At 40.0% G+C, this 21,900-nt stretch overlaps 1 protein-coding gene across 2 annotated transcripts in view; it reads right to left on the reverse strand.

Annotated features, from left to right (window-relative positions):
* LOC131071969 (fanconi-associated nuclease 1 homolog) overlaps positions 1–16,240 on the reverse strand; it is a 102,659-nt gene extending 86,419 nt beyond the window's left edge. The window contains exon 1 of one of the 2 annotated variants that reach the window (XM_058007961.2): positions 16,054–16,240. In XM_058007961.2, the coding sequence (XP_057863944.2) occupies positions 16,054–16,146 (93 nt within the window). In that variant the 5' untranslated portion in view covers positions 16,147–16,240. The remainder of the gene's footprint in view (positions 1–16,053) is intronic. The other variant, XM_058007962.2, reaches the window with a different exon arrangement.
* Between the last annotated feature and the right edge of the window lie 5,660 nt (positions 16,241–21,900).

Genomic DNA, 21,900 nt, shown 5'->3' on the forward strand with positions numbered 1-21,900 from the left:
ACCAAATTGAAAGAAATCACACATGGGAGCTTGTTCTAAGACCCTCAAACAAAAATGTCATTGGGACCAAGTGGGTTTTTCGCAATAAAATGAATGAGGATGGCGAAATTACAAGAAATAAGGCAAGGCTTGTGTGTAAGGGTTATGCACAAGTGGAGGGAGTCGATTTTGAAGAAACATTTGCCCCAGTTGCCAGATTGGAAGCTATCAGAATGTTTCTAGCTCTTGCAAGTCATAAGGGTTTCAAAGTCTATCAAATGGACGTGAAATCAGCCTTTCTAAATGGCGATTTAGAAGAGGAAGTGTATATTGAACAGCCCGAAGGATTTATCCTATCAGAAGAGGAAGATTATGTATGCAGATTAAAGAAGGCACTCTATGGTCTCAAACAAGCCCCTAGAGCATGGTACTCCAGATTAGACAACTACCTTCAAACACAAGGGTTTAAAAGAGGAGCAGCAGATAGTAATTTGTACTTCAGATGTGAAGGTAACTGTTTACCTCACTGGGTAAACAGGAAGAATACAGAAATCGAACAGCAATGCACAATGCAAATACAAAAGTACCAGAATAAGCTTGCCATTAATGTCAAAAGATGTTCATATTATAATGTGTCGCCAACATTACATGTCCTCCAACACCCGGAGGTGGTACAATATATGACAGCCGAAGGGGTGCGACACAACCGTCGCAACTCCAACTACCTACCCGTCGGCTAACTAACTGACCGCCGTAACTCATTATTACCGACGACAACATAAACATAATATACCAACATAACATAATGATTATTCCCGTCAACATCATCCCCCCCAAGAAAAGAAGTCGACTCCGACGACTTAATACAAAATAGCGATGAACGGCAGGAACTACTGACGCCAGTCGGGCCCGGATCTTATACACTTGCTGCGTCCTCGCCTGAAAACCCTTTTCTGCTACCATCTGATGCTCAAGTGCGGATTTCACCAATATTGCTTCCTTTGCCATCACAGTTCTCCTGGGCCTAACCCAAACTTGTCTGCAAAACACGTTTTTCAGTCTCAGCTTCCACCAACTGCTACTCAAATGATTCCGTCTCCCTAGCCAATTTGTCCTCGATAGCCACCCGTGCTGCTCTCTCGGCATCCAACTCCTGGGTACGCTGAACTAAGTCTCACGCGACTATTGCCTCCAACCTAGTGGTCAGCTCCTCCCGAGCCCTCTGTGCATCCACCAAGGCAACCTCACGTCCAGTCGAGACATACTCCGAGTTCCTCAAAGCGTACCAGTCATGCCTGGAGGTGGCCACAATCCGTTGGCACAAATGCTAGGAGCCACCTCAAATCCTCCATCACACTCCCCAAAGGCTAAAAACTGAACTGAATAACTCCCTGGTGTCATACAACTGTGCGGACCTGCAATGCCTTCCCTCAAACTCTGTTTGTTCGCAACCTCCAAATCCGTCTCCCTCTACGGCTTATGGCTTCCCTGCCAATGCTTAGTTGTGGGCTTCTTTCGCACAATACGGACAACCACAACACTTCCCGTGGTCTTTTGTAGCTCAAAATAAACTGGGGGTCTGGGGGCAACACCCCCAGCGGGGTCGAGGGGCAGCGCCCCCGCGGGGTCTGGGGCAGCGCCCCAGCGGGGTCGAGGGGCAGCGCCCCTCGCGGGGTCCTGGGGCAGCGCCCCAGGTGTGCTCCTTGTCGCAGTACAGGGCGGGGTCGAGGGGCAGCGCCCCCGCCGCCAACACCAATTTACAACCTTCAGAACCCCACGAAAGTCCATGGCGCGCATCATTTCTGTGATATTTTATGATGTCAAAACCCTTCTTCTACACTTCAATATTTTCAATGTCCAGGCTCCAAATGTCATCGAATCATTTTTCAATCCGTCGTCGTTTTTTTTTTAATAAGGCATTGTAATGTCCCCGATGGCACCCCGGCCATACAACCTCCTTGTACGGTCAACAACAACACTGGCACCTCCAATCGTGCGGCTGCTTGGTCTACCTGTGGCGGTCGTTTTGCCCTTACGTGGCTGTGTGGATTGTGCGGGCTTGGTCTCTTTTTTTTTTCTTTTCCCTTTTGCGGCTGTTGCGCGTAACCCTTGCTGTGCGTGTTGATCGGGTCGTGTGGTGCGTGGTCGGGCCGTGCGGTGCGTCTTCCTCCTCCTCTATCCCTTGCTGTGCGGCGGTGTTCGATGTTGTGCGGTGTGCGGCGTTTTAACCTTGCACGGCGATGTCTTCATGCGGCGCTTTATATTTTTCGCGGCCTTCGGTGGCTCCCACCGCACGGTGGTGCCACCGTCAGTGGTTCCACCGCACGATGGGTCCACCGCACGATGGTTCCACCGCACGGTGGTTCCACCATCGGTGGTTCCACCGCACGGTGGCTCCACCGTCGGTGGTTCCATCGTACGGTGATGCCACCTTCGGTGGGCCCACCGTACGGTGGCCTTTTTCTCTCTTTTTTTTTTGGTACTTTTACGTTTTTTGTTTTTTTTATATATTTTTTTTTTCTTCCAACCGTACGGTCATCTGCCGTACGGCCCCGTACGGTGGCGTTTTTTTCACATTTTTTTTTTTTTTTTGGTGTCCCTTACGATCGCTGTCGTACGACCGTGCGATTTTTTTTTCTCTCTTTTTTTTTTTTTTTTTTGGTAAGTTGTCTAAAGAGTCTTCGGCTCGGGTCCCCTGTCTCTGGGATCGCCCTTCATCCTTCTCGGTTTTCCTCGCCCAAAAGTCTCCTGCTTTTGTCCTGTGCCTCTCAAGTCACTTGCCCGGCCTCTTAGGTCCCCTTCCATCCTCTTGGGTCCCCCTTCGGGCTCTCGGGTGTCCGTCCGGCCTCTCGGGTCCCCTGCGCGCTTCGCGTGATAGGGTTTCAATTTAAACCTATTGGTGGCAAGTTTATTTTCCATGGCCATCCGAAGACCTGGAACCACAAATTCTATAGGGACCACGGTCTCCTTCCCGTACATAAGAAGAAGAAGGATAATAAAGATTTTGAAGGCTGCAGCCTTCCACACAGGGTTCCAATCGTTGCCGACACTCTTCGGATTATTTACGTCGCCAGAGTTTGGGGCGTCTCCCTCCAATATTCTCTGTATTCTGGAGGATATTGATCTGGCTCCTCTCCTTCGACGCTTAATACGTTACAGGAGGGTGAGAACATCTCATAGTCCTCCTGCTGCCAATGGAACAATCCATTTAGTGAATCTGTGTCATCCTCCGAACAGCAACCTCCGATTTTTAATATGCCTTCGGCATCTGGGTCCATCCCCTCTCTCCCTTCGTCTCGTGGGTCATTTTCCCTCTCGGATTCAGATCCCGAGGAAGAGGCAAGTTCCTCGCTCACCAACTACGTCCAGAGATCAATAGTGAATTTCTTGCCTCCGCTCTCCATCGAGAGTGTATTTCGTTTCTAGTTGTGGTTTGCTTTCGCTACCACCAACCATCCTCTTCCAAGTATGGCGTCATACCCTTTCTGTTTCAATGGAATGACCACGAAGTCGAGTACAAAAGGTTGTGCACCCACGGTGACTTGCTGTGCCATCAACATGCCGAGGGGTTTAATCCCGTGCTGGTCTGCACCTAGCAGATTAAACGTAGCTAGCCACAGAGTGGGCTTTCCTAGCTTTTTCCATGTGTTCTCCGGAAGGACATTTACTCCGGAACCGCCGTCTACTATAGTATCCGTTAGGATGGTGCCGAGGATACCCATCTCCACCACGGCTGGGTGTCGGCCATTGTTGACGGTAAGTACAACTGGATTTGTTGCCGAGCTTCCTAGTATGGGAGCGTCCATGTCTCTCGGTTTGGGTTTATCAGCCTTTGTGCCCAACAACACTGTCCCCAATTGCGGTATGGTGTGTAGGAGGTCTTCCAGTTTCACAGGTACCTCCATTTGGAGCATCTGTCGTACAATGTTCCTCTCCGCGTCTGTGCAGTAGGGTCCAGATGACTCGTGTGTCTCTCCCCGTTGGGCTTTCATGGCCCTTTCTATTTCCTCCCTTGCCTCCGTCATTCTCTGCTTCTCGGTGCGGGGATGGGGGTATCGGGCTTCCTTTGCCTGCCCTCGGGTAAGAGCAAGGATGGCTTCTTTACCTCGTGTGTTGCCTTCGATATCAATCAGATTGGCCCCTACGCCAGACTTCGGACAATCGGCATCTTCATGGTCACCGGGGCCACACCACCGACATAGCTTTTGAGCGGTGTCATTGTTATTACACTCTCGTGCGTAATGACCCCATTGATTGCAAGCCCTACATTGAATCATCGGGCGTCCCTTCGCGTCGTATTGGACCCTGTTTCTGGTGGAATTATTATTATTCCCCCGTCCGCCTCGTTGGTTTCCTCGGTAGCCTCCGGAAGATGCATTATTGTTTGAATCCGATGTGGAGGGCTGCTCATGTGCAAAGAGCACTTGCTGGTTACGTGCCTTCAGATTGTATGGGCATTCCTTCGTAGAATGTCCCATGATCTGGCAGATGTCACAGAATGCCTTCTTGGGACAGACACCCTTTGTGTGGCCGCTCTCCTTACAATCCGTGCACCACAGTTCATCATCCTTGCTTGTGGTCCCCTTCATTGTCTTAAACTCTTTTAACATCCGTTCCATATCCTTCTGAAGGGCCGTGACTTTCTTCTTCGGCTTCTCATCACTGCTACTCTCTTCTTCCGACGTATCATCTTCAGAGGATGACGAAGATCTATTCTTCTTCTTTTTGGCCGTCTTATTTTCACTTTCCAAGTCCATGGCCCGGTTGTATGCATCATCGTAGGATGTCGGAGGCACAATTTTCATCTTTCGTCGTAGCTTAGGGTTCAGACCCTCGACAAACCACCGCTTCTTTAAGCCATCAGCCAGTTGGCTTTCCATCTTTCCGACTAATTCCTTTAGCCGGCGGCCATATGCCCGTACGGTCTCCTTCTTTCCTTGCTTTGTTCCATAGATTTCCGAGACTATCTCATTATCATCTCGAAGAAGCCGAAATTCCTTCTCGAATGCTTTCTTCAATTCATCCCACGTAGTTACCCCGGTTTTATCCAAGTCTGAATACCAGTCAATAGCCACTCCTCTCAGTGTGGCGGGGAACTGCTTCATCCATTCATCCTGGTCAGTCACCCCGTTGGCTGTCCAGATGGTTTCGCAGGTACGGCAATGCCATGCGGGATCATCTTTGCTATCCCCGTTGAATTTGGGCAACTTCTGTTTGGTCGCCATTGATGGAAGTCGTCCACTTGGAGGTGGTTGTGGCCGTGTCTGCCCTCCGGCGCTGCTCCCTCCAATGCCGCTGATGTCTCTTGTGGTGGTGACCAAAGGTACGGTGTTCTGCCTTGTACCTACCGTGCGGTTAGCTTCCCCTTCGCCGTCACCCGTGCCCGGCTCCCTTCGGTGATCCTCCCTTTGTGGCGTGAGAGCGACTACCGTGCGGTTAGCTTCCCCTTCGCCGGTGCCCGGCTCCCTTCGGTGATCCTCCCTTCGGTGATCCTCCCTTCGGTGATCCTCCCTTTGTGGCGTGAGAGCGACTACCGTGCGGTTAGCTCCCCCTTCGCCGTCACCTGTGCCCGGCTCCCTTCGGTGATCCTCCCTTTGTGGCGTGAGAGATAAGTTTTTGAACCGATCTCGAGTCTCTTCAACTAGTTCTCTCCGTAACCTAGTTTCCTCCAGAAACTCTTCGAGGCTTCTTGCTCTACAGTAGTCCGGCGACGCGTAGAAATTCCCCTCGGCTTCTGCACCTTCCGTGACACCTCCTTGGTTCCCTTCGGGCAACCCTTCGGCAGGTCGTCCTTCGGCAAGTTGCCTCAGCCTCCATCTACGTTCTACACGTTGTTCCAGAATCAAAGCCTTCTGCGCAGCCTCCCACTCGTCGGTTTCTAATTTCTTATTTCTGTCTTTATTCAATAAATTGGGCATTAATTGTGGTACAATTTCATGTTTCACAACACATAAACCAAAACACAACAGTCTTTATTAATTCATTCTTTTGTATACAATCAACATAATTCTTCGCTTCCAATAGTGTTCTTTATTTCTCTCCCTTCACAATTTAAGGATTATTTGTCCTTCGTCGGTCCTCTCTACGTCCGTCATCCTGGCGCTCATGAAATTCTTGTAAGATGTGCTGTCGTCGGTTCTCACGGTAGGTGTCTTCTCTGCGGTTTTGAAGAGCCAAAAATGCTTGAGCCAAAAGGTTAGGCAAATTGCTCATCAACCGATTCACCGCCGGGCTTACACCAAGCGTGCTCCACACAGCATCCTCTGGAACAGCCTCAATGGTGGCTTCCCTCCGTACGTGTGTTTCGATGGCCGCCTGAAGGATGCAAGAGAAATCTTTTGTGAGTGCTCGTTCTCCTTCGAACAGTTCTTGGTGATCTTCGTCAGGGTTACTGCTCGTCCCCTCGGGCAATGGTTGTCCCATTATCCCTGTGCCATGTAGTATATTCCCGTCCCTCTCGAAATAATTTTGGCAACGGCGCCAAATGTTTACCTCACTGGGTAAACAGGAAGAATACAGAAATCGAACAGCAATGCACAATGCAAATACAAAAGAAGTACCAGAATAAGCTTGCCATTAATGTCAAAAGATGTTCATATTATAATGTGTCACCAACATTACATGTCCTCCAACACCCGGAGGTGGTACAATATATGACAGCCGAAGGGGTGCGACACAACCGTCGCAACTCCAACTACCTACCCGTCGGCTAACTAACTGACCGCTGTAACTCATTATTACCGACGACAACATAAACATAATATACCAACATAACATAATGATTATTCCCGTCAACAGTAATCATTTGCTGATTGTAGTTGTTTATGTAGATGATATCATTTTTGGTGGTAGTAAGAATCAAATGTGTGAAGAATTTGCTTCTAACATGCAAAAAGAATTCGAGATGTCTATGCTTGGAGAACTTTCTTTCTTCTTGGGATTGCAGATTTCACAATCAGATGAAGGGATATTTCTCTCACAGACTAAGTATGTTAGGGAGATGTTGAAGAAATTCAGAATGGAGGATTGCCATCCTGTCAGTACTCCTATGGTCACTGGTTGCAAACTTAGTAAAAATGATGAATCCCCTGATGCGAGTCAAACTCAATATAGATCCATGATTGGAAGTCTCTTATATGTAACAGATACCAGGCCAGATATAATGCAAGTTGTTGGTGTACCAGCACGGTATCAAGCATCACCAAAGGAAACACATGTACAGGCAGTTAAAAGAATCTTCAAGTATTTGAAGGGTACAATGAATTTTGGATTGTGGTACCCAAAATGTGATGATTTCACTCTCAAAGCATACACAGATGTTGATTGGGCAGGTGACAAGGATGATAGCAAAAACACCAGTGGAGGAGCCTTTTTCCTTGGCAACAACCTTGTATCCCGGTTGAGCAAAAAACAGGCTTCAATATCTCTATCTACCGCAGAGGCAGAGTACATTGCAGCAGCAGCATGTTGTACGCAAGTATTGTGGATGAAACAAACCTTGCAAGATGTTAAGATTGAGTATGATCATCCTATCTCTATCTATTGTGATAATACAAGTGCAATCAGTATGTCAAAGAATCCAGTGATGCACTCCAGGACAAAACACATCCCTATCAAAATTCATTTCTTAAGAGACCAGGTTCTTGAGCAGCAAGTAAAGTTGGAATATGTTCCAAGAAAGGAACAGTTAGCAGATATCTTTACAAAGCCTCTTCCGTAAGGGATAAATTGGGAGTAATATCACTCTCATCCTCTCAGTAAGCACTTCGTATGAAGCATACATTAAAAAGGGGCAGGTTACAAACAACAGAAAATCCCTTGCCATTGATGTCAAAGGGGGAGAAATTGGAGACAGGGGGAGTGTTGGTTTGAGGGGGAGCAATCTGGATTGTAAGGTTGCCATCAATGACAAAGGGCGAGATTGATGCATTTATTGTCATTGATGTCAAATTAATTGAAAGCAGGAAGCATCTAAAATAACATCATAGAAAGAATGAAAGTATCTAAAATATATCCTAGAGTCGGGTGTTGGTTTGGAAGTTTCCTGGCAAATCAGCACGATGAAGTAGAAGATTACAGTGAGCATGGTTCATATCTATATCATTATCTGAAGGTAAAAATAGAAATCAAATGAAAACTATTAATGGAAAGACTTTATAAATAATCCGATATATTTATTACCCGATATATAATATGGAAAGACTTTATAATTATCGGCAAATATATTAATATAGCGGCAAGTTTATTAAAGCGAACAAATGTTTTGATGGCGGATGTATCAACCAAGTATTTTTTACGGCACCTCATGAGCGTTAATATATTGAACAATATTATCGGTGGCACACTTTAAATTAATTAAGCGGAGATAGATATGGAGCGGCAAAATTAAAAGTGAAAAATAAATCTCGACAGCAAAAATTATTAAACTTTGTGTTTTGCAGAACGAACTTAATACCGGCTACGAGAAAATAATATCGTAAATAAATTACATACCTTATTTTTACAATACATATTATTGGGCTTCATTAAGTTCGGTGGTTTGTTTATTATGAAAAGTATTGTCTAAGGTATAGTGGCATAAGAGTTTATTAATATAAACAAAAGTGTTTGGCAAACAAATACTCCCGTAAAAAGTTTATTAATAGAATTTAACAAAAAGAAGTTATTGAAATATTGAAGGATATGACTTTTCAAACTAAAAGTCATGTTGATTTGCAACCGGTGGAACTAGCACATATATATATGAATTTTTAAAAATGCTTTGAGAAGGATGTTGATATGCTGGATATATATACTTTGTATAAAACTATGGATTTTTGAAAGTATACCTCACGTAGGTGAAGTAAGAGGTGTGCAAAGAGAAACATGAACAATCAGTCCTAAAAGAGCATAAGTTTAGAATATAATAGCAGATATATAAACTTAGCACATGCAGATTTGAAATGAAAAGTAAGGCAGATTTATGATCAGCTTACAGCAGATTTAAGAAAGAAATTGTGACATATTAATATGAAGATGTGTATGCAGATTTAAAGAGTGTTACCATTGTCCATCATCCATTGTTACAACAACATGTTCAAGATGGCAAATTAGATTTGTGAAGAGTGAGTTGGTGCTCACAATTTCAGCAAAGAGAGTTGGTGCTTCCAGTGGGTTGGTGCTCACAAAACAGAGTTCGGGGGTTGGTGCTTCTAGTGGGTTGGTGCTCACAAAACAGAGTTAGGGAGTTGGTGCTTCCAGTGGTTTGGTGCTCACAAAATTGTAAAAGAACATAAATATATAGCATTCATTTTCAATGGTTTTCTCCCGCATTGGGTTTCCACTTAAATCTTTCTGTTATTGTGTTCATATGCAAAATTATTTTTAGTGATTGATTCTATCATATAAAATATTGAGTTGAAAAGTTTCATTATACTGATTCACCCCCCCTCTCAGTATAACTGTGTGCTCTTCAATTTTTTTGTCTCTATTTTTATACTTTTCATTGTGCCCTTGATCTTGGCAAAATCTCACACTAAGATGTCATCAAAAAAGACAAGAACAAATTTCCTTAACTGCTGAATAAATATCTGATTCATACATGATTGAAAAGTTGCTGCAGCATTTCTTAAACCAAAGGGCTTTACAAAAAATTCAGACTGAGGGTAGTGACACCGAAATGCCATCTTATGTACATCTTCATCCCGAACTTTGATCTAGTGGTATCCTGAACGCAAATCAATTTTGGAGAACAAGCTAGCTCATTGTAGCTCATCAATCAACTCATCAATGCGTGGTATTGGGTAACGATTCTTTTTAGTCTTCTTATTGAGAGCTCAGCAATCAATGCACATCCTCATGGTTCCATGTAATGTCCCTTGTAGTATCTCTTAGGATTTGGCTAAATTCTTATTATTCAAATTGCAAGGGACTTCTTTTTGTCTATACTTGTACACAATTTTGATATATATATCAATGGAAGTGACTTGGTGATAATTTATCAATCCAAGCAATGATGATGATGGAAAGTACTTCAAAAAGCTCTAGTTGAATATTTGATCTGATATCAAGAGATTGTATTGTTCACTTGTACATTACTGATCTTAACTTGGATGCGATATGACTATACCGATTTGAAAGTATATGTTGTTTCTGATATCTTCCTTGATGTATAAGCAGTTTGAACTATATTAATCTGAAAATATATATATACATATATATATATATATATATATATATATATATATATATATATATATATATATATATATATATAGGTTATTGCGCCTAATATCTTTCTCTATGTGACTGACATATTTGATGTTGTTTGGTCCTGCAAAGATCTTGTGGGGTTCTTTGTTCGCTTGTTTGAATAGATTAGAAAAGGTAACAATAAAGAAAACAGTCAAGAAGTATTCCTTGATCCAAAAAGATGATGCAAGATTTCATTCAGTGCAAGTGGTTGTGCCAAGTGTTGAGAAGGCAAGCGAAGATATTACTCATGAAGAGTATGAAATAACAATTATCAACTTAGGCCCAACCACTAAAGAGCAAGAAGTTCAAGAACTGGATGATTCAATCAAAACAATCAAGGAAAGATTGAAGAAGGAAGTAGAAAAGAAAGAGAAATTAAAGATAGAGAATGAGCGGCTGAAAAATTATCTTCAACACTTGATCAATCATATTGCTCAAGGAGATGCAGCGGTCCCTCCGCCTTTGGCTCTTCCACAGGAAACAGTTGAAGACTTTGAAGAGATGAAGGTGACAGCTAGAGAAACTAAGGAACGGATGGCAAACATCAATAATAAAGTTGTCACGTTCGTGGAAGAATTGATATTAGCATGTGGGCAAACTTCTTCATTATTATCTAGAATTCAAGACACGGCAGAAATGTGGGAAGATCTTCAAAATATTCAAGATAAAGTAATCCCATGCTTGAAGGTGTTGAAAGGAATTCCCACGCAAGAATTTATAGATGGACAAGTAATTGGAGCTAGAGACATCTATGACTTCAACACATGGTATTGGGCATTAATAGCAAGAAGTGAACTTTTGGAGAAGGTAAAGATTGATGGTGTCAAAATTGAAGAGCTAATTAAAGAAATTCAAAATAAGATTTTCCTTGTGGTCGCTAATGTGCTTGGAAAGGAAGCAATTCAAGAAAATAAAATGAACATAGAAAATTTGAAGATCAAAGCTCAAGAGAATTTATTCACTTTCACAGCACCAATCCTTAAGCAAAATTTGACTAAGGCATGCACCTTCTTTTCCATCAAAGATGCCTTTCAAAAACAAGAATTAGATTGGGAGAATGCTTTTGCCACCTATGTTGATGACTTGGACGTGATCGAATTCAAGATAAACATGCTGCCACATGTCACAATGGAAGAGGTTAATCCTCTTGTGTCTAGGTTCATTGAATATGCTGCCACAGAAAGGGGATAAGGGATGCAATCTTCTAGAAGAAAGCTCAATGTGACACATGTCTTTCTTTTATTTGCTCTTGTTGGATAACTATTGTTAGCCCTAATTAGGGTATCTGTGTTTTGATCTCAACTGTTGATCTCTGTTTGATATGGGCCTTTCACTCATTTTAAGACTATATAAACCCTCTTCTCTCATCCGTATGAGGGGAGATTGGTGAAATTGTTGCTTAAGACTATTAAGATAATAAAGTTCATTTGCATTGCTTTGAATCTCTATGTTATCTCATAGTTGCATGGTTTCATATTTTCTTCAACATACAATATAATTTGTTTTATGAAAGTTATTAAATGAATGCAAGATTTGATAGTATTGATTGGTGAAATCTTTGCTCATACTTTTGATGAACAAATGATTTTCGCTCATTGTGCAAAGTTAGGAGCGTATTTTGTGAATGTTTAACTTCTACCTTAGGATAAGTATTGTTCATTCTGATGGTACTATTCATGGTATGAAAATTTTAAGCACAACCCTTGAAGATTGCACCCACTTTGTTTAGTTGTATAAGTTGGCAAACCAAAGAGTGGTTTAGTTTCACCCAATCACTAATGTCTCTTAAATTCTTAGGAATAGTATAGAATTCCTGAATCCTTTTCCTTTTAACCTTTTTTTTGAAATCCTAAATTAAGAGAAAATCCAAAAAAACATTAAAGAGCTTTTATAGCTGAAAGTTTTCATTGTGAATGAAATTTGTAAGTCCTCCTTGGATTGCCAGCAAACATCACCAAATGAGCTATATCCAACATTAAAGTCGCTAGTTCGCAATGAAAACATCGGAATCGCCAATATGATCTTCTTTGCAATCTTAGCATACACGATGATTTTATTCAAGAGAGGATAGAGTGTCTTTTGGGCATTTTTATTCTATATGTTCGATGTGTCATAAAACACTCACCAACACAGCCCTTGCTAGCTTAACCTCCATTCTCACTTCCCTCTTTCTTGGTTGTTGTAACCAAATTGCTTAACTCCTTAAGGTAAGGCCCTTAAGATTCTATATGTTCTCGGATGGACCTTTTCTTGAGTCATTCATCCTGATCATCCTAACTTTTACTCGTATGCATTATTAACTCTTAGGCAATTCAATTAATGATCTATACATTCTTACATTAATGCCACTTATGATCTTGAATAATGTTAACCTGTATAGGGTACTACTCATTCATGTTCAAGCTAATTTTGTTTTTCCTTGAATGGTTTAATATCTTCTTCTTTTTACAATTGAATATGCAGTACTATTTTTAATATTCTCTTCATAGCAAATTTTTTTCTCATTTGATGGAAGAATGCGATGTGCTAGATCATTGTAAACAACTTAGTGTGCTGTTAAACACTCTTATCAAGCGAGTCAAAGGCACAAAGACCCAACAAATCCCTTGAAAATGCTCCAAATGAAGGACTAGGCATTGACAACCACCACTAGCTCTTCCTCTTGACCCTCAACAACCACAACTACAACAACCTAGCCAATAAACAGTTGTTATTTGGCCTTTTTGAGCTTCTCTAGCTTGACCCCAAGAAATTGCACGTTCCAATTTTATGATGACAAATATTTAATGAACCCAACATGAACCTTTGTCAATCTTTTTGTTCACCATTACTTTTCCAAGTTTTTTGTTCTCTCCACCCCACCTCCCTTTGTTCCCATTTTGTCCTAAAGTTCTTTACACTCCACAAACATTGTTGATATAGAGAGACCCAATCCAACAAGCCAACCTCCTCAAAAAGAGCCAATCCGTGAACCCAATTCTTGATCTCCTTTCAAGCAAAACGATTCTAGCAACATGGGTAGAACTATTATTTTCTTTAGGCTTCTTCAAAATCCAAACCTTGAATCGCAAGTGCTAAAACATTTAGTAGGATTAGGCAACCTTTAAACATAAAGACGGGATAAATAGAAAATGGAATTGCAGCTTTGAGAAAAAGTGAAATTTTTACTTACAACAAAGTTGAACCTAATCTCCAACCTAACACCAATCAAGGACCTCAACCAAACTCAACATGGGAACATAAATACCCAAGAAAACTTTGAAGAAACAATAGGATGAGGAACACCTAATTATAGCAAGCAAGTGAGATGCATGGAAGATGAGGTTAAAAATTTAGAAGACGGGCTGCTATTCTTGCTTTCTAGCCATTCAACCTTTTCTTAGATGTTAAGCAATTAGAGAATAAGCCCCAAACCCTATTCCTGGCAATCATTTGTTTCGAACACTAGTGCATGCACTCTTGTCCTCTTGGATAGGACCACATGTGCTAGTGTCCCCCACATTCCATCTTTTTGTTTCATACCTAAATGCCTTCCTCTCACACAACCCTAATACTAATTCACCTCCAACGATGAGAAACAACCTGAATGCTTATGAAAGAAGATTTTTAAGGTAAAAGAAAGGATCTATTAGACAATAGGTAGAAGCTATTGAGCATTCAACCACAAGTCTTTCAGCAGGCTTCCGTGGGCACCAAAAAGACAAAAACCAGCAGTAGCTCCGTTAGAGCTCCATTCTTGCTGCGCACACTACCCTTTTACATCAGCATCTAGTTTCACTCACTTTATAGTTTATACTTCAAAAACAAATTATTAAATCAGCCATGGGATCTGAATGAGGTAGATTCCAAAGACAGCCTTTGGCCATGCCTTTCCCCTTCAGTTATAGGTTGCAAGTTTGGCTCCAAAACATGTAAAGGACATAGTTATGCATAGGAGGAAACAATGCGCGTCAGAGGACACCGGCACATGGAGGGCACTACCACACCCAGATAAATATGGCTGCATGCACTCATGTCTCCACACAGATTTTCGTAGAAACAATGTTCCGTATTGAATCCAGCAACATCAGAAACTCCTTATGTCTTCTTCTCAGCTGTCTGAAGCTTCTGCAACCTTGAAATCCAACAGGCCCTCTCTATTCTTAGTCTCATTTGCATTTCAAGCTTAAGATGAACATAGACGACCTCAATTCTTTGTTTATTTATCTAAAATATGTTTTCAATGATTTATTTAATGTTCTGTAGCAGAGTTTAGATAAATAAATATAATTCATAATTGTGGCAATTAAAACTAACAAACTTAAATTAGATGTTTTATATTTTTAGTTACAATGGGCTTTGATATCTTTTAGAAATGTTCGGAGTTTTGTTCATTCTCTCCTAGGACCTTTAAATTTCTTCTTGTTTTCTAGAAAGAAATTTCATTTCTCTCCTGCTATTTTTGTTTCTAATGTATTTTCTACTCCTACACCGCAGCTAGGAAGAAACTGTCCTTCCAGCCTAATAGATTCAAGAATGACACCCTAGGGCTACCTACAAAATCTCCTAGAGGCTCTGGTCCCAGCGAACCCAATTTGACCTTTCAACCTCACTCTAAATCAGTCAATCCACCAAATGAATGGCTTTCAAACCACCATGATTCTCCTAAAACCACGGACCACGATATTATCACTGATGTGGAGAACTTGGTCACGGCTTAATAACTGCCTTGAGCCTCTTAAAATCCCCTCCGTGCAAGTCCTTTTTCCTGCCGATCCTTGTGAGACCCAAGCCAAACACTCTGTGTATAATAATATTATTGCCATACCCGAATTTAATCAAGTATGGGTATTGGACTCCTTTAGAACCAACTGGCTCAGTATATAGGACTCTATAAAAGAAGAGATAAGGTATCCCGCTGAAGATGTAGCCACCATTAAGGATCACGTTAGCATCAAAGTGGTCACAAACAAGCCTTCTGTTGAAGAAAAAGCAAAAGCAACCTCGGCCAGCAGTTCAAGCAAAGTCTCCCATACTGATTCTGAATTGAAGGAGCTTAAGAAAGAAGCTGCCTCCCTGAAAGAGGTTGTGAGGCTGCAACAAACCCAACGACAAACGGTTGCCCTTGTCACCGTACAAAGCCTTTCACAGAAATATAACACTTCTATCCTTCTCAAGCCTGGCCCATGCACGGAGGATTTCAAACAAGATGTGGCACTTTTACTGGAACAAATTTTGAGATGCACACATTTGTGGGGGACCCTCGTACAACTCCCACAACAGACTGGTCACCAGTGCCTTCATGGAAAAGCAGTGCATGACAGATGCCCGCGGCTCTCAGCAGGAATTTGAGAGAAGCTTTTTGTGAATATGGAGAAAAAAGAGAAGACTCAAAGCTTGATGACCTTGGTGAAATGGATTTTAGTTGATTTTCCTGCCTTTGTTTTTTATGTTCTAGTTTCCATCTGTTCCTGGTATTAAAAGTACGCCCCAGTGATTGTTATTGCACCGTTAATAGCTATTACAGTCAAATAGTTGTTAACGCTGATTTCGCGCCTTAATTTATTGCGATTAAATGCTTAGGTACCACCTATTAGATCAGGTGAATTCATCAGTAAGATAGTTTCTTCTATAGCCCATCTGGGTTTTCTGAAAAAATCACTGTTCAATCGATCAGGAAAACTGGACAACTGCTAGACTGGACAAAATGTAATTTGTTGTTTCGTATAGTCTGTTAACGCTAATATGTTTGTAAACCTTTTACATGTTCAAGAAAAACTAAGGCTCGCTTGAATTGAATAGAAAAAACAAAACAGAGAACTATTCTCCATTTTTCGACAAGGAAAATGAGAATAGAAGCACCTGAGCGTTAGTCTGAGAAAGAATTAAGTCGTGCGATTCGATCCTGCGACGTTTCCCAACCATTCGAATCAGGCTTTCTCTGCCTCTAAGCATCTTTTGCAATAGATTTGTAAATGAATAAAATTCAGAGATCTTTCCAAGGGTCTTGATCAAGTTTTATTTGTAATTTAGCGGGAAATAAAAAAGTTCATGTTAAAATATGGAGAAGAAAAACAATCGAGAGAATGTTTCTTCTTAGGGTTTAGGATTAAAGGTTGATAACGTATATCAATTATTTGAGGAAAGTAGGATTAATCAAATAGTCAATCTCTTACACAAAATTAATAGTAGCAGTATTGAAAATAATCTGAAAATAAATTAAGGATTGGTGTCTGTTTTTTAGACTGAATTAGTGGACATAGTAAAATCATTCATTCATTCAATACTTTGTCTTTGATATGTAATTTAGCTTCCTAAATAAGCTACTACCTATATTAATATTTAATAACTCGTTTTTAAGGAGTCCAATAAATTGTTACATAATACTTGGGTTGAAATAATTGGAATTATCGGTGATCTAAGTTGTAAACCCCAAATCCCTAAGATCTAGTAATCTCTCAAGTGCAAGGGGTGGCAAACAAGAAGATTACCACAAACCTATTTTCAAGTTGGATAGCTAAAGTTCAATGCTTAAAGTGAATAAGACCTTCTCTTCTAGCCCTACAAGACCAAGGGGATTTCTTTAAGATGTTGGGTTGATGATTAATAAAGTGATTTGGAAAAAGGGGTAAAAATCTATTAATCAACTAAGAACATTACAAAGCAGCAAGGACTAGCAAGGTCAACATCAGAAAAAACAACAAAACAACCAACCAATTAAAGCTCTCCTAAAATACCCAAATAATCTCTCATGTCATCCATAACTTTAACTCTTCAAGAGTTTGAGAGTACTCTAATGACAAGTGTGTCCAGTACCCAACACTCCATATTTCCATCTGCTCAGAAGCCCGTCTCACTAGATAGTATGCTACCTTATTCATGTCCCGAGGAATGTGACAAAAAGTAACAGAGTCAAAAAAACTGCAAAGTCACTCAATCTGATTGACCACCAAGGCCAATTGCCAATTCATTCCCTCACTCTGATGATTATTCAACATATCAATCACTATCTATAAATTAGATTCACAGATGATTTTTCTCCATCCAAGAGCACAACATCTCTCCAAAGCATGAAGGATAGTAATAGCTTCCATAAAGTTGTTGGTATGGTGACCTTTGTACAAATACAAGAAGAAATGAGAAATTATAGAACTATCCCTACCAACTCCCCCAATCATACCATGCCCAAGATTGCCTCTAGACAAACCATCAATAGTTGTCTTCAACACATCCTAGGTAGGAGGAGACTAGTAGCCATCCCGACGAACCTTGCAATTGGCTTGTTGACCCCCCCTAGATGAAAAGATTTGCATCCAACAACCCTCCAAACCCAGCCTCTAAATGATAGCCAAATCACTTGGACCCACATGGACAGATGTATCATATTTTGCATACAAGCTTTCCTAAATACCACTAATAATACAATCCGAAGTTAATGACTCGAAAAAAAAATTATCCTGAAAAATCCTTCTATTCCTTTCCAACCAAATTTGTCAAAGAACAAAACAAGGGCCTGTGTTGCATGCAATGAATAGAAAAGGAGTCTCGCTCGAGGAGTTTCCCAAAAGATCATAGAACTCAACCAAGGAGGAGGCATGGAAACAAGCTTTATTTTAAACCCCCAATGGAAATGTCAAATTTCCCTAGAGAAGGCGCACAGGAAGAAAATATGTGATGAGCTTTCCTCACAATTATTGCACAAAACACACATAAAAGGACTCTAAAATCCTCTTTTTCTCAAATTCTCGTAGGTAAGGCATTTATTTTGAATTATTAGCCACAAGAAGAAATTACAATTGGGCCAAGAAAACTTACTCCAAACTTGTTTCCACCAAGTACCCTAGTTCTCCCATGGATTTGCCTATTTAGCTCCTGATAACCTGAAGTAAATTTTCCTTTCAAGTTGGGACCCTAGTCAAGAATATCTCTATCCTCCAAGGAATTACAAGCTTCATCAATCAAAATATTTCTAAGCTCCTGGTGATCCTCTTCATATCCCCTGAGAGACCACTCATGAGGATCTTTCCATTTACACACTTCTACTTGACTAGCAATTCAGAAGATTTATAATCTTCTACCTTACTCCAGCCTGCCTCCAAAAAAATGTTACACAAGGAGTGCAAATGCGGATATAATGATATGATAGGAGCGAATTCATCCCAAGAATCAAACCAATATAGAGCCTCTGAACCTCTATTACAAATCCAAAATATACATTGCTTAGTTAATTTAGCAACCCTTTTGAGAGTGCTCCAAATCTTAGACCCTTTGCCTTCGAGGCTACAATGAGGAACATCATTACTCTCCACCCCACTTAGATACTTTAGAGTAAGGATCTTAGCCTGACCTTGCTCCTAATGAAAACATCACCTCCAATAGAGTTTAGCCATCAAAACTTGACCATTAAGACTTGTCCATTGAAGACTAAAACCCCCTTCTTGCTTCAGTCTACAAATCAAATCCCACTTACCCAATCTCCATTTCTTTGAAATTAGGCTATCAACCCGTAAGAATTGATGGGAGAGGGGATAAAACTCTTGAATGAAGGTAGATAGAGCTACATGTATAAAGGAAGAGCCCGAATCACATATTTTAGAAGAGTCACCCTCCCAACAAAGGAGTGCCACTTGCAAGTCCAATGAGTAACTTTCCACTAGAACATATCTAAGACATCCTACCAAAACCTATTGGACAAAGAGATTAATATACAAAAGGAAGAGAACCAATCTGGAATCTAAGAATTCTTTCAATCCAAGTCTCGATAGGCTTAAGAGTATTGAAGAATAAAATGGAGGACTTGTCTTCATTACTCCTTTTCCTAAAGGCTACCAAATAAATATCCAAAGACTTTCTTATATTAACAACCTCATTAACTCTAGCTAAACCCATCAAGGTAGTATCATCCACAAATTGTAAGTTCAAATGGGGAGGCACTATATCACCCCAGTTCCAATCCTAAATCAACCCTTGCCTTACATGGGATTTTAGAAATCTCCCCAAGCCTCTGACCATTAAAATAAATAGATAAGGAGAAAGAGGATCACCTTGTCAAAGATCCCAATAAACCCCAAAGATCTCAAATGCTTAACTATTGATAAGAACCGAGAAAGAAGAGGAGGTGACACAACTCATGACCCATTTGATCCATTCACCACCAAACCCTAAATCTTCCAAAGCCTTACTCAAGAAGGACTAGTTGACATGGTCATAAGATTTGGCCATGTCAATCTTGATAAACATAGCTTTCTCTTTAAAGGTTTTCATGGAATGATTAGCCTCTACTGCAGCCACAACTCCATCCAGTATTTGTCTACCAATAACAAAACCCCCTTACTCCTTCAAGATCAAAGAGATAAGCCATGACTTAAGTCTCTGGCCAATCAACTTAGTAATAATTTTGTAGGCAAGATTGCACAAGGCTATGGATCTAAAGAGATCCAACAAACCAGCTACATCTCTTTTTCGAATAAGAGCAAGGAACGTAGCATTCACGACTTATATTTATCATACCATTAATAACTATGTTCAATGCTTAATATTTATCATAATTCTTTGAAAGTATCATAAAGTTTGTATGAAATTTCATTAGGTTGAAAAAGATAAATGAGAGGAATTAGAGGAAAACTAAACGACTCATCGTGTGTTTCCAATTTGTATTTCCAAATTTGAGCTTATATTTTGGCAACTCCATTTGGAACGCTTTCCGCTTTTCTAATTCTATTGGTGTCTTGCATTTTGTAGTGTTTTTTCTTAACTTGGTTTTGTAGGTTTTGGCTTCATTTTAAGTTGTTTTGGAGATCACATTTTTATAGGTTCTCCCAATAGTAAAATAAAGCTCAATATTGCATCTGAAGTGATGAAAAGATGACTTTTGTCATATAACACTTACTATTACAAGAAATTTCCATGTTTTTACAAGGAGTGTGATTTTCACTTGTATAATTTTTTTTGTATGATTGTAAAAAATTAATAGGATATAAAGTCCATATAGTATGGATAGGGTCATACACCTTTGGCTAATAGAGGCTTACATTGTAATTTTCAAGTGTATAAAAGTGCATATTTAGTATTTGAAAATATATAGCTTTGTTTTAAGCACATACTCATTGTATATTTACTATTAATTGCATATTCTTGGTAGATATTCACTTTGTATCATATAGAATTGATCTAAAAGTCACAACTAAAGGTAGATATGTAGGGATCATCAACATGAGTTTGTAATGCACTCTATGTATACACTCAAATTTTGCCAATACCAAGTGTTTGTAAGCCTAAACTAGTTTATTGCCAAACAAAACCATCTTCTACATGCCTAAACACCCAAACAACAAAATTAGGCCAAAACCATAAAAAACCATGGGTTTTACTATGAAAATCGCTCATCATGGATTTTTACTGAAAAATGTTTGATTCACACTCTACCATGTGTTTTAACCATAAAATGTACCTATTCAATGCTTGACTGCAGGTTTTACCATTTCCAACTCCATAAAACAATTATCTAAATCCCTAAAATTGTAATTGCTATCCCTAGAATTATGGTCAAAACATCAAAACTACGATGAAATTATCATTTATTTATTTATAATGTCTTAAAGCTTAGTCCTTGGTTCTTGCCAATCCATAGGAGCTAAAAACTACCCCCTAACACTTGGTGGTGGTCACGTGGTCGACAAGGGGCTAGTTGCTAGGGGGCTTAACCAATCCCCCCTTTTTATTGAGATTTTCTAAAAACCGCCTTTTAATCAAATGTCTATAGCTTTAATATTTATAAAATTTCATAGATATTATAATCTTGAACTAGTGCTCTACTCAGTGGAAAAGATAATTCCCTTCGAAATTGTTCCAAAAATTAGGTATAATCCTCCATATTCAATTCTTCACTTCCAAACTTCAAACATTAATAAACTTTGCATACAATATCTTTTTAAAGGATCTTTTAAATACGTTAATAAAAAATGTGAGAATCATTTTTTTTTTTTTTTGTATGACCGACTTATTTTTTGTTTTCAGTTAACATTTGTATGTAATCCATTTTTTTAATGTCAAAGAGTTATATGCTTCAAATCACTAACTTGGTGGTTTTGTAGGATGCATTTTGAAGACTTTATTTAATGCACTTGTATTTATAAGTGCTTTGTTTATTTATCGCATCAAAATTTGGGTTAAAATCCACTTTCACATTTGGATTTTGGGATTCAAAATTTACACATTTATTCTAATCCTAAAGTTGTATCTCGCGTATTCTCTCCTCTCGAGCTCTTGGGTCAACTTGAGGATCATAAATAAATGCCATTTGTTAATTTTCTTTTTAGGAGTCCCGCCTTGGATTTCATCACTAAAGGGACAATCTCAACTCGAATGTTTTGGTAGAGTAAAAAAAGTAAGAAGTGAATAAAAATAAATACCTAATGGAAAGGACTTTTATTATTTGAGCTAAGCACCAAAGAGTTTTATACCTTGGAAAAGTGGTGGGGAAGAGTAGGTTACCCTCTACTCCAAGCTATTTGACATTGTTCACTTTCATATTCATAGATTAGGCCTCACAAACCCTTTTGGTATTTTGAGGATTATGTTAGAAGGCCTTGTAAACCCTAGCTTAAGACCATCATCTATCCTTCCCTGTGATGTATTGGATACTAGTTAGGACTAACAAATTACTCATAGTGTGCTTTTAGGGTGGGGAAATAAATCTAACCTTGGGTA

The sequence above is a fragment of the Cryptomeria japonica genome, chromosome 1 (genome assembly GCF_030272615.1).
Source record: "Cryptomeria japonica chromosome 1, Sugi_1.0, whole genome shotgun sequence".
Taxonomy (NCBI): domain Eukaryota; kingdom Viridiplantae; phylum Streptophyta; class Pinopsida; order Cupressales; family Cupressaceae; genus Cryptomeria; species Cryptomeria japonica.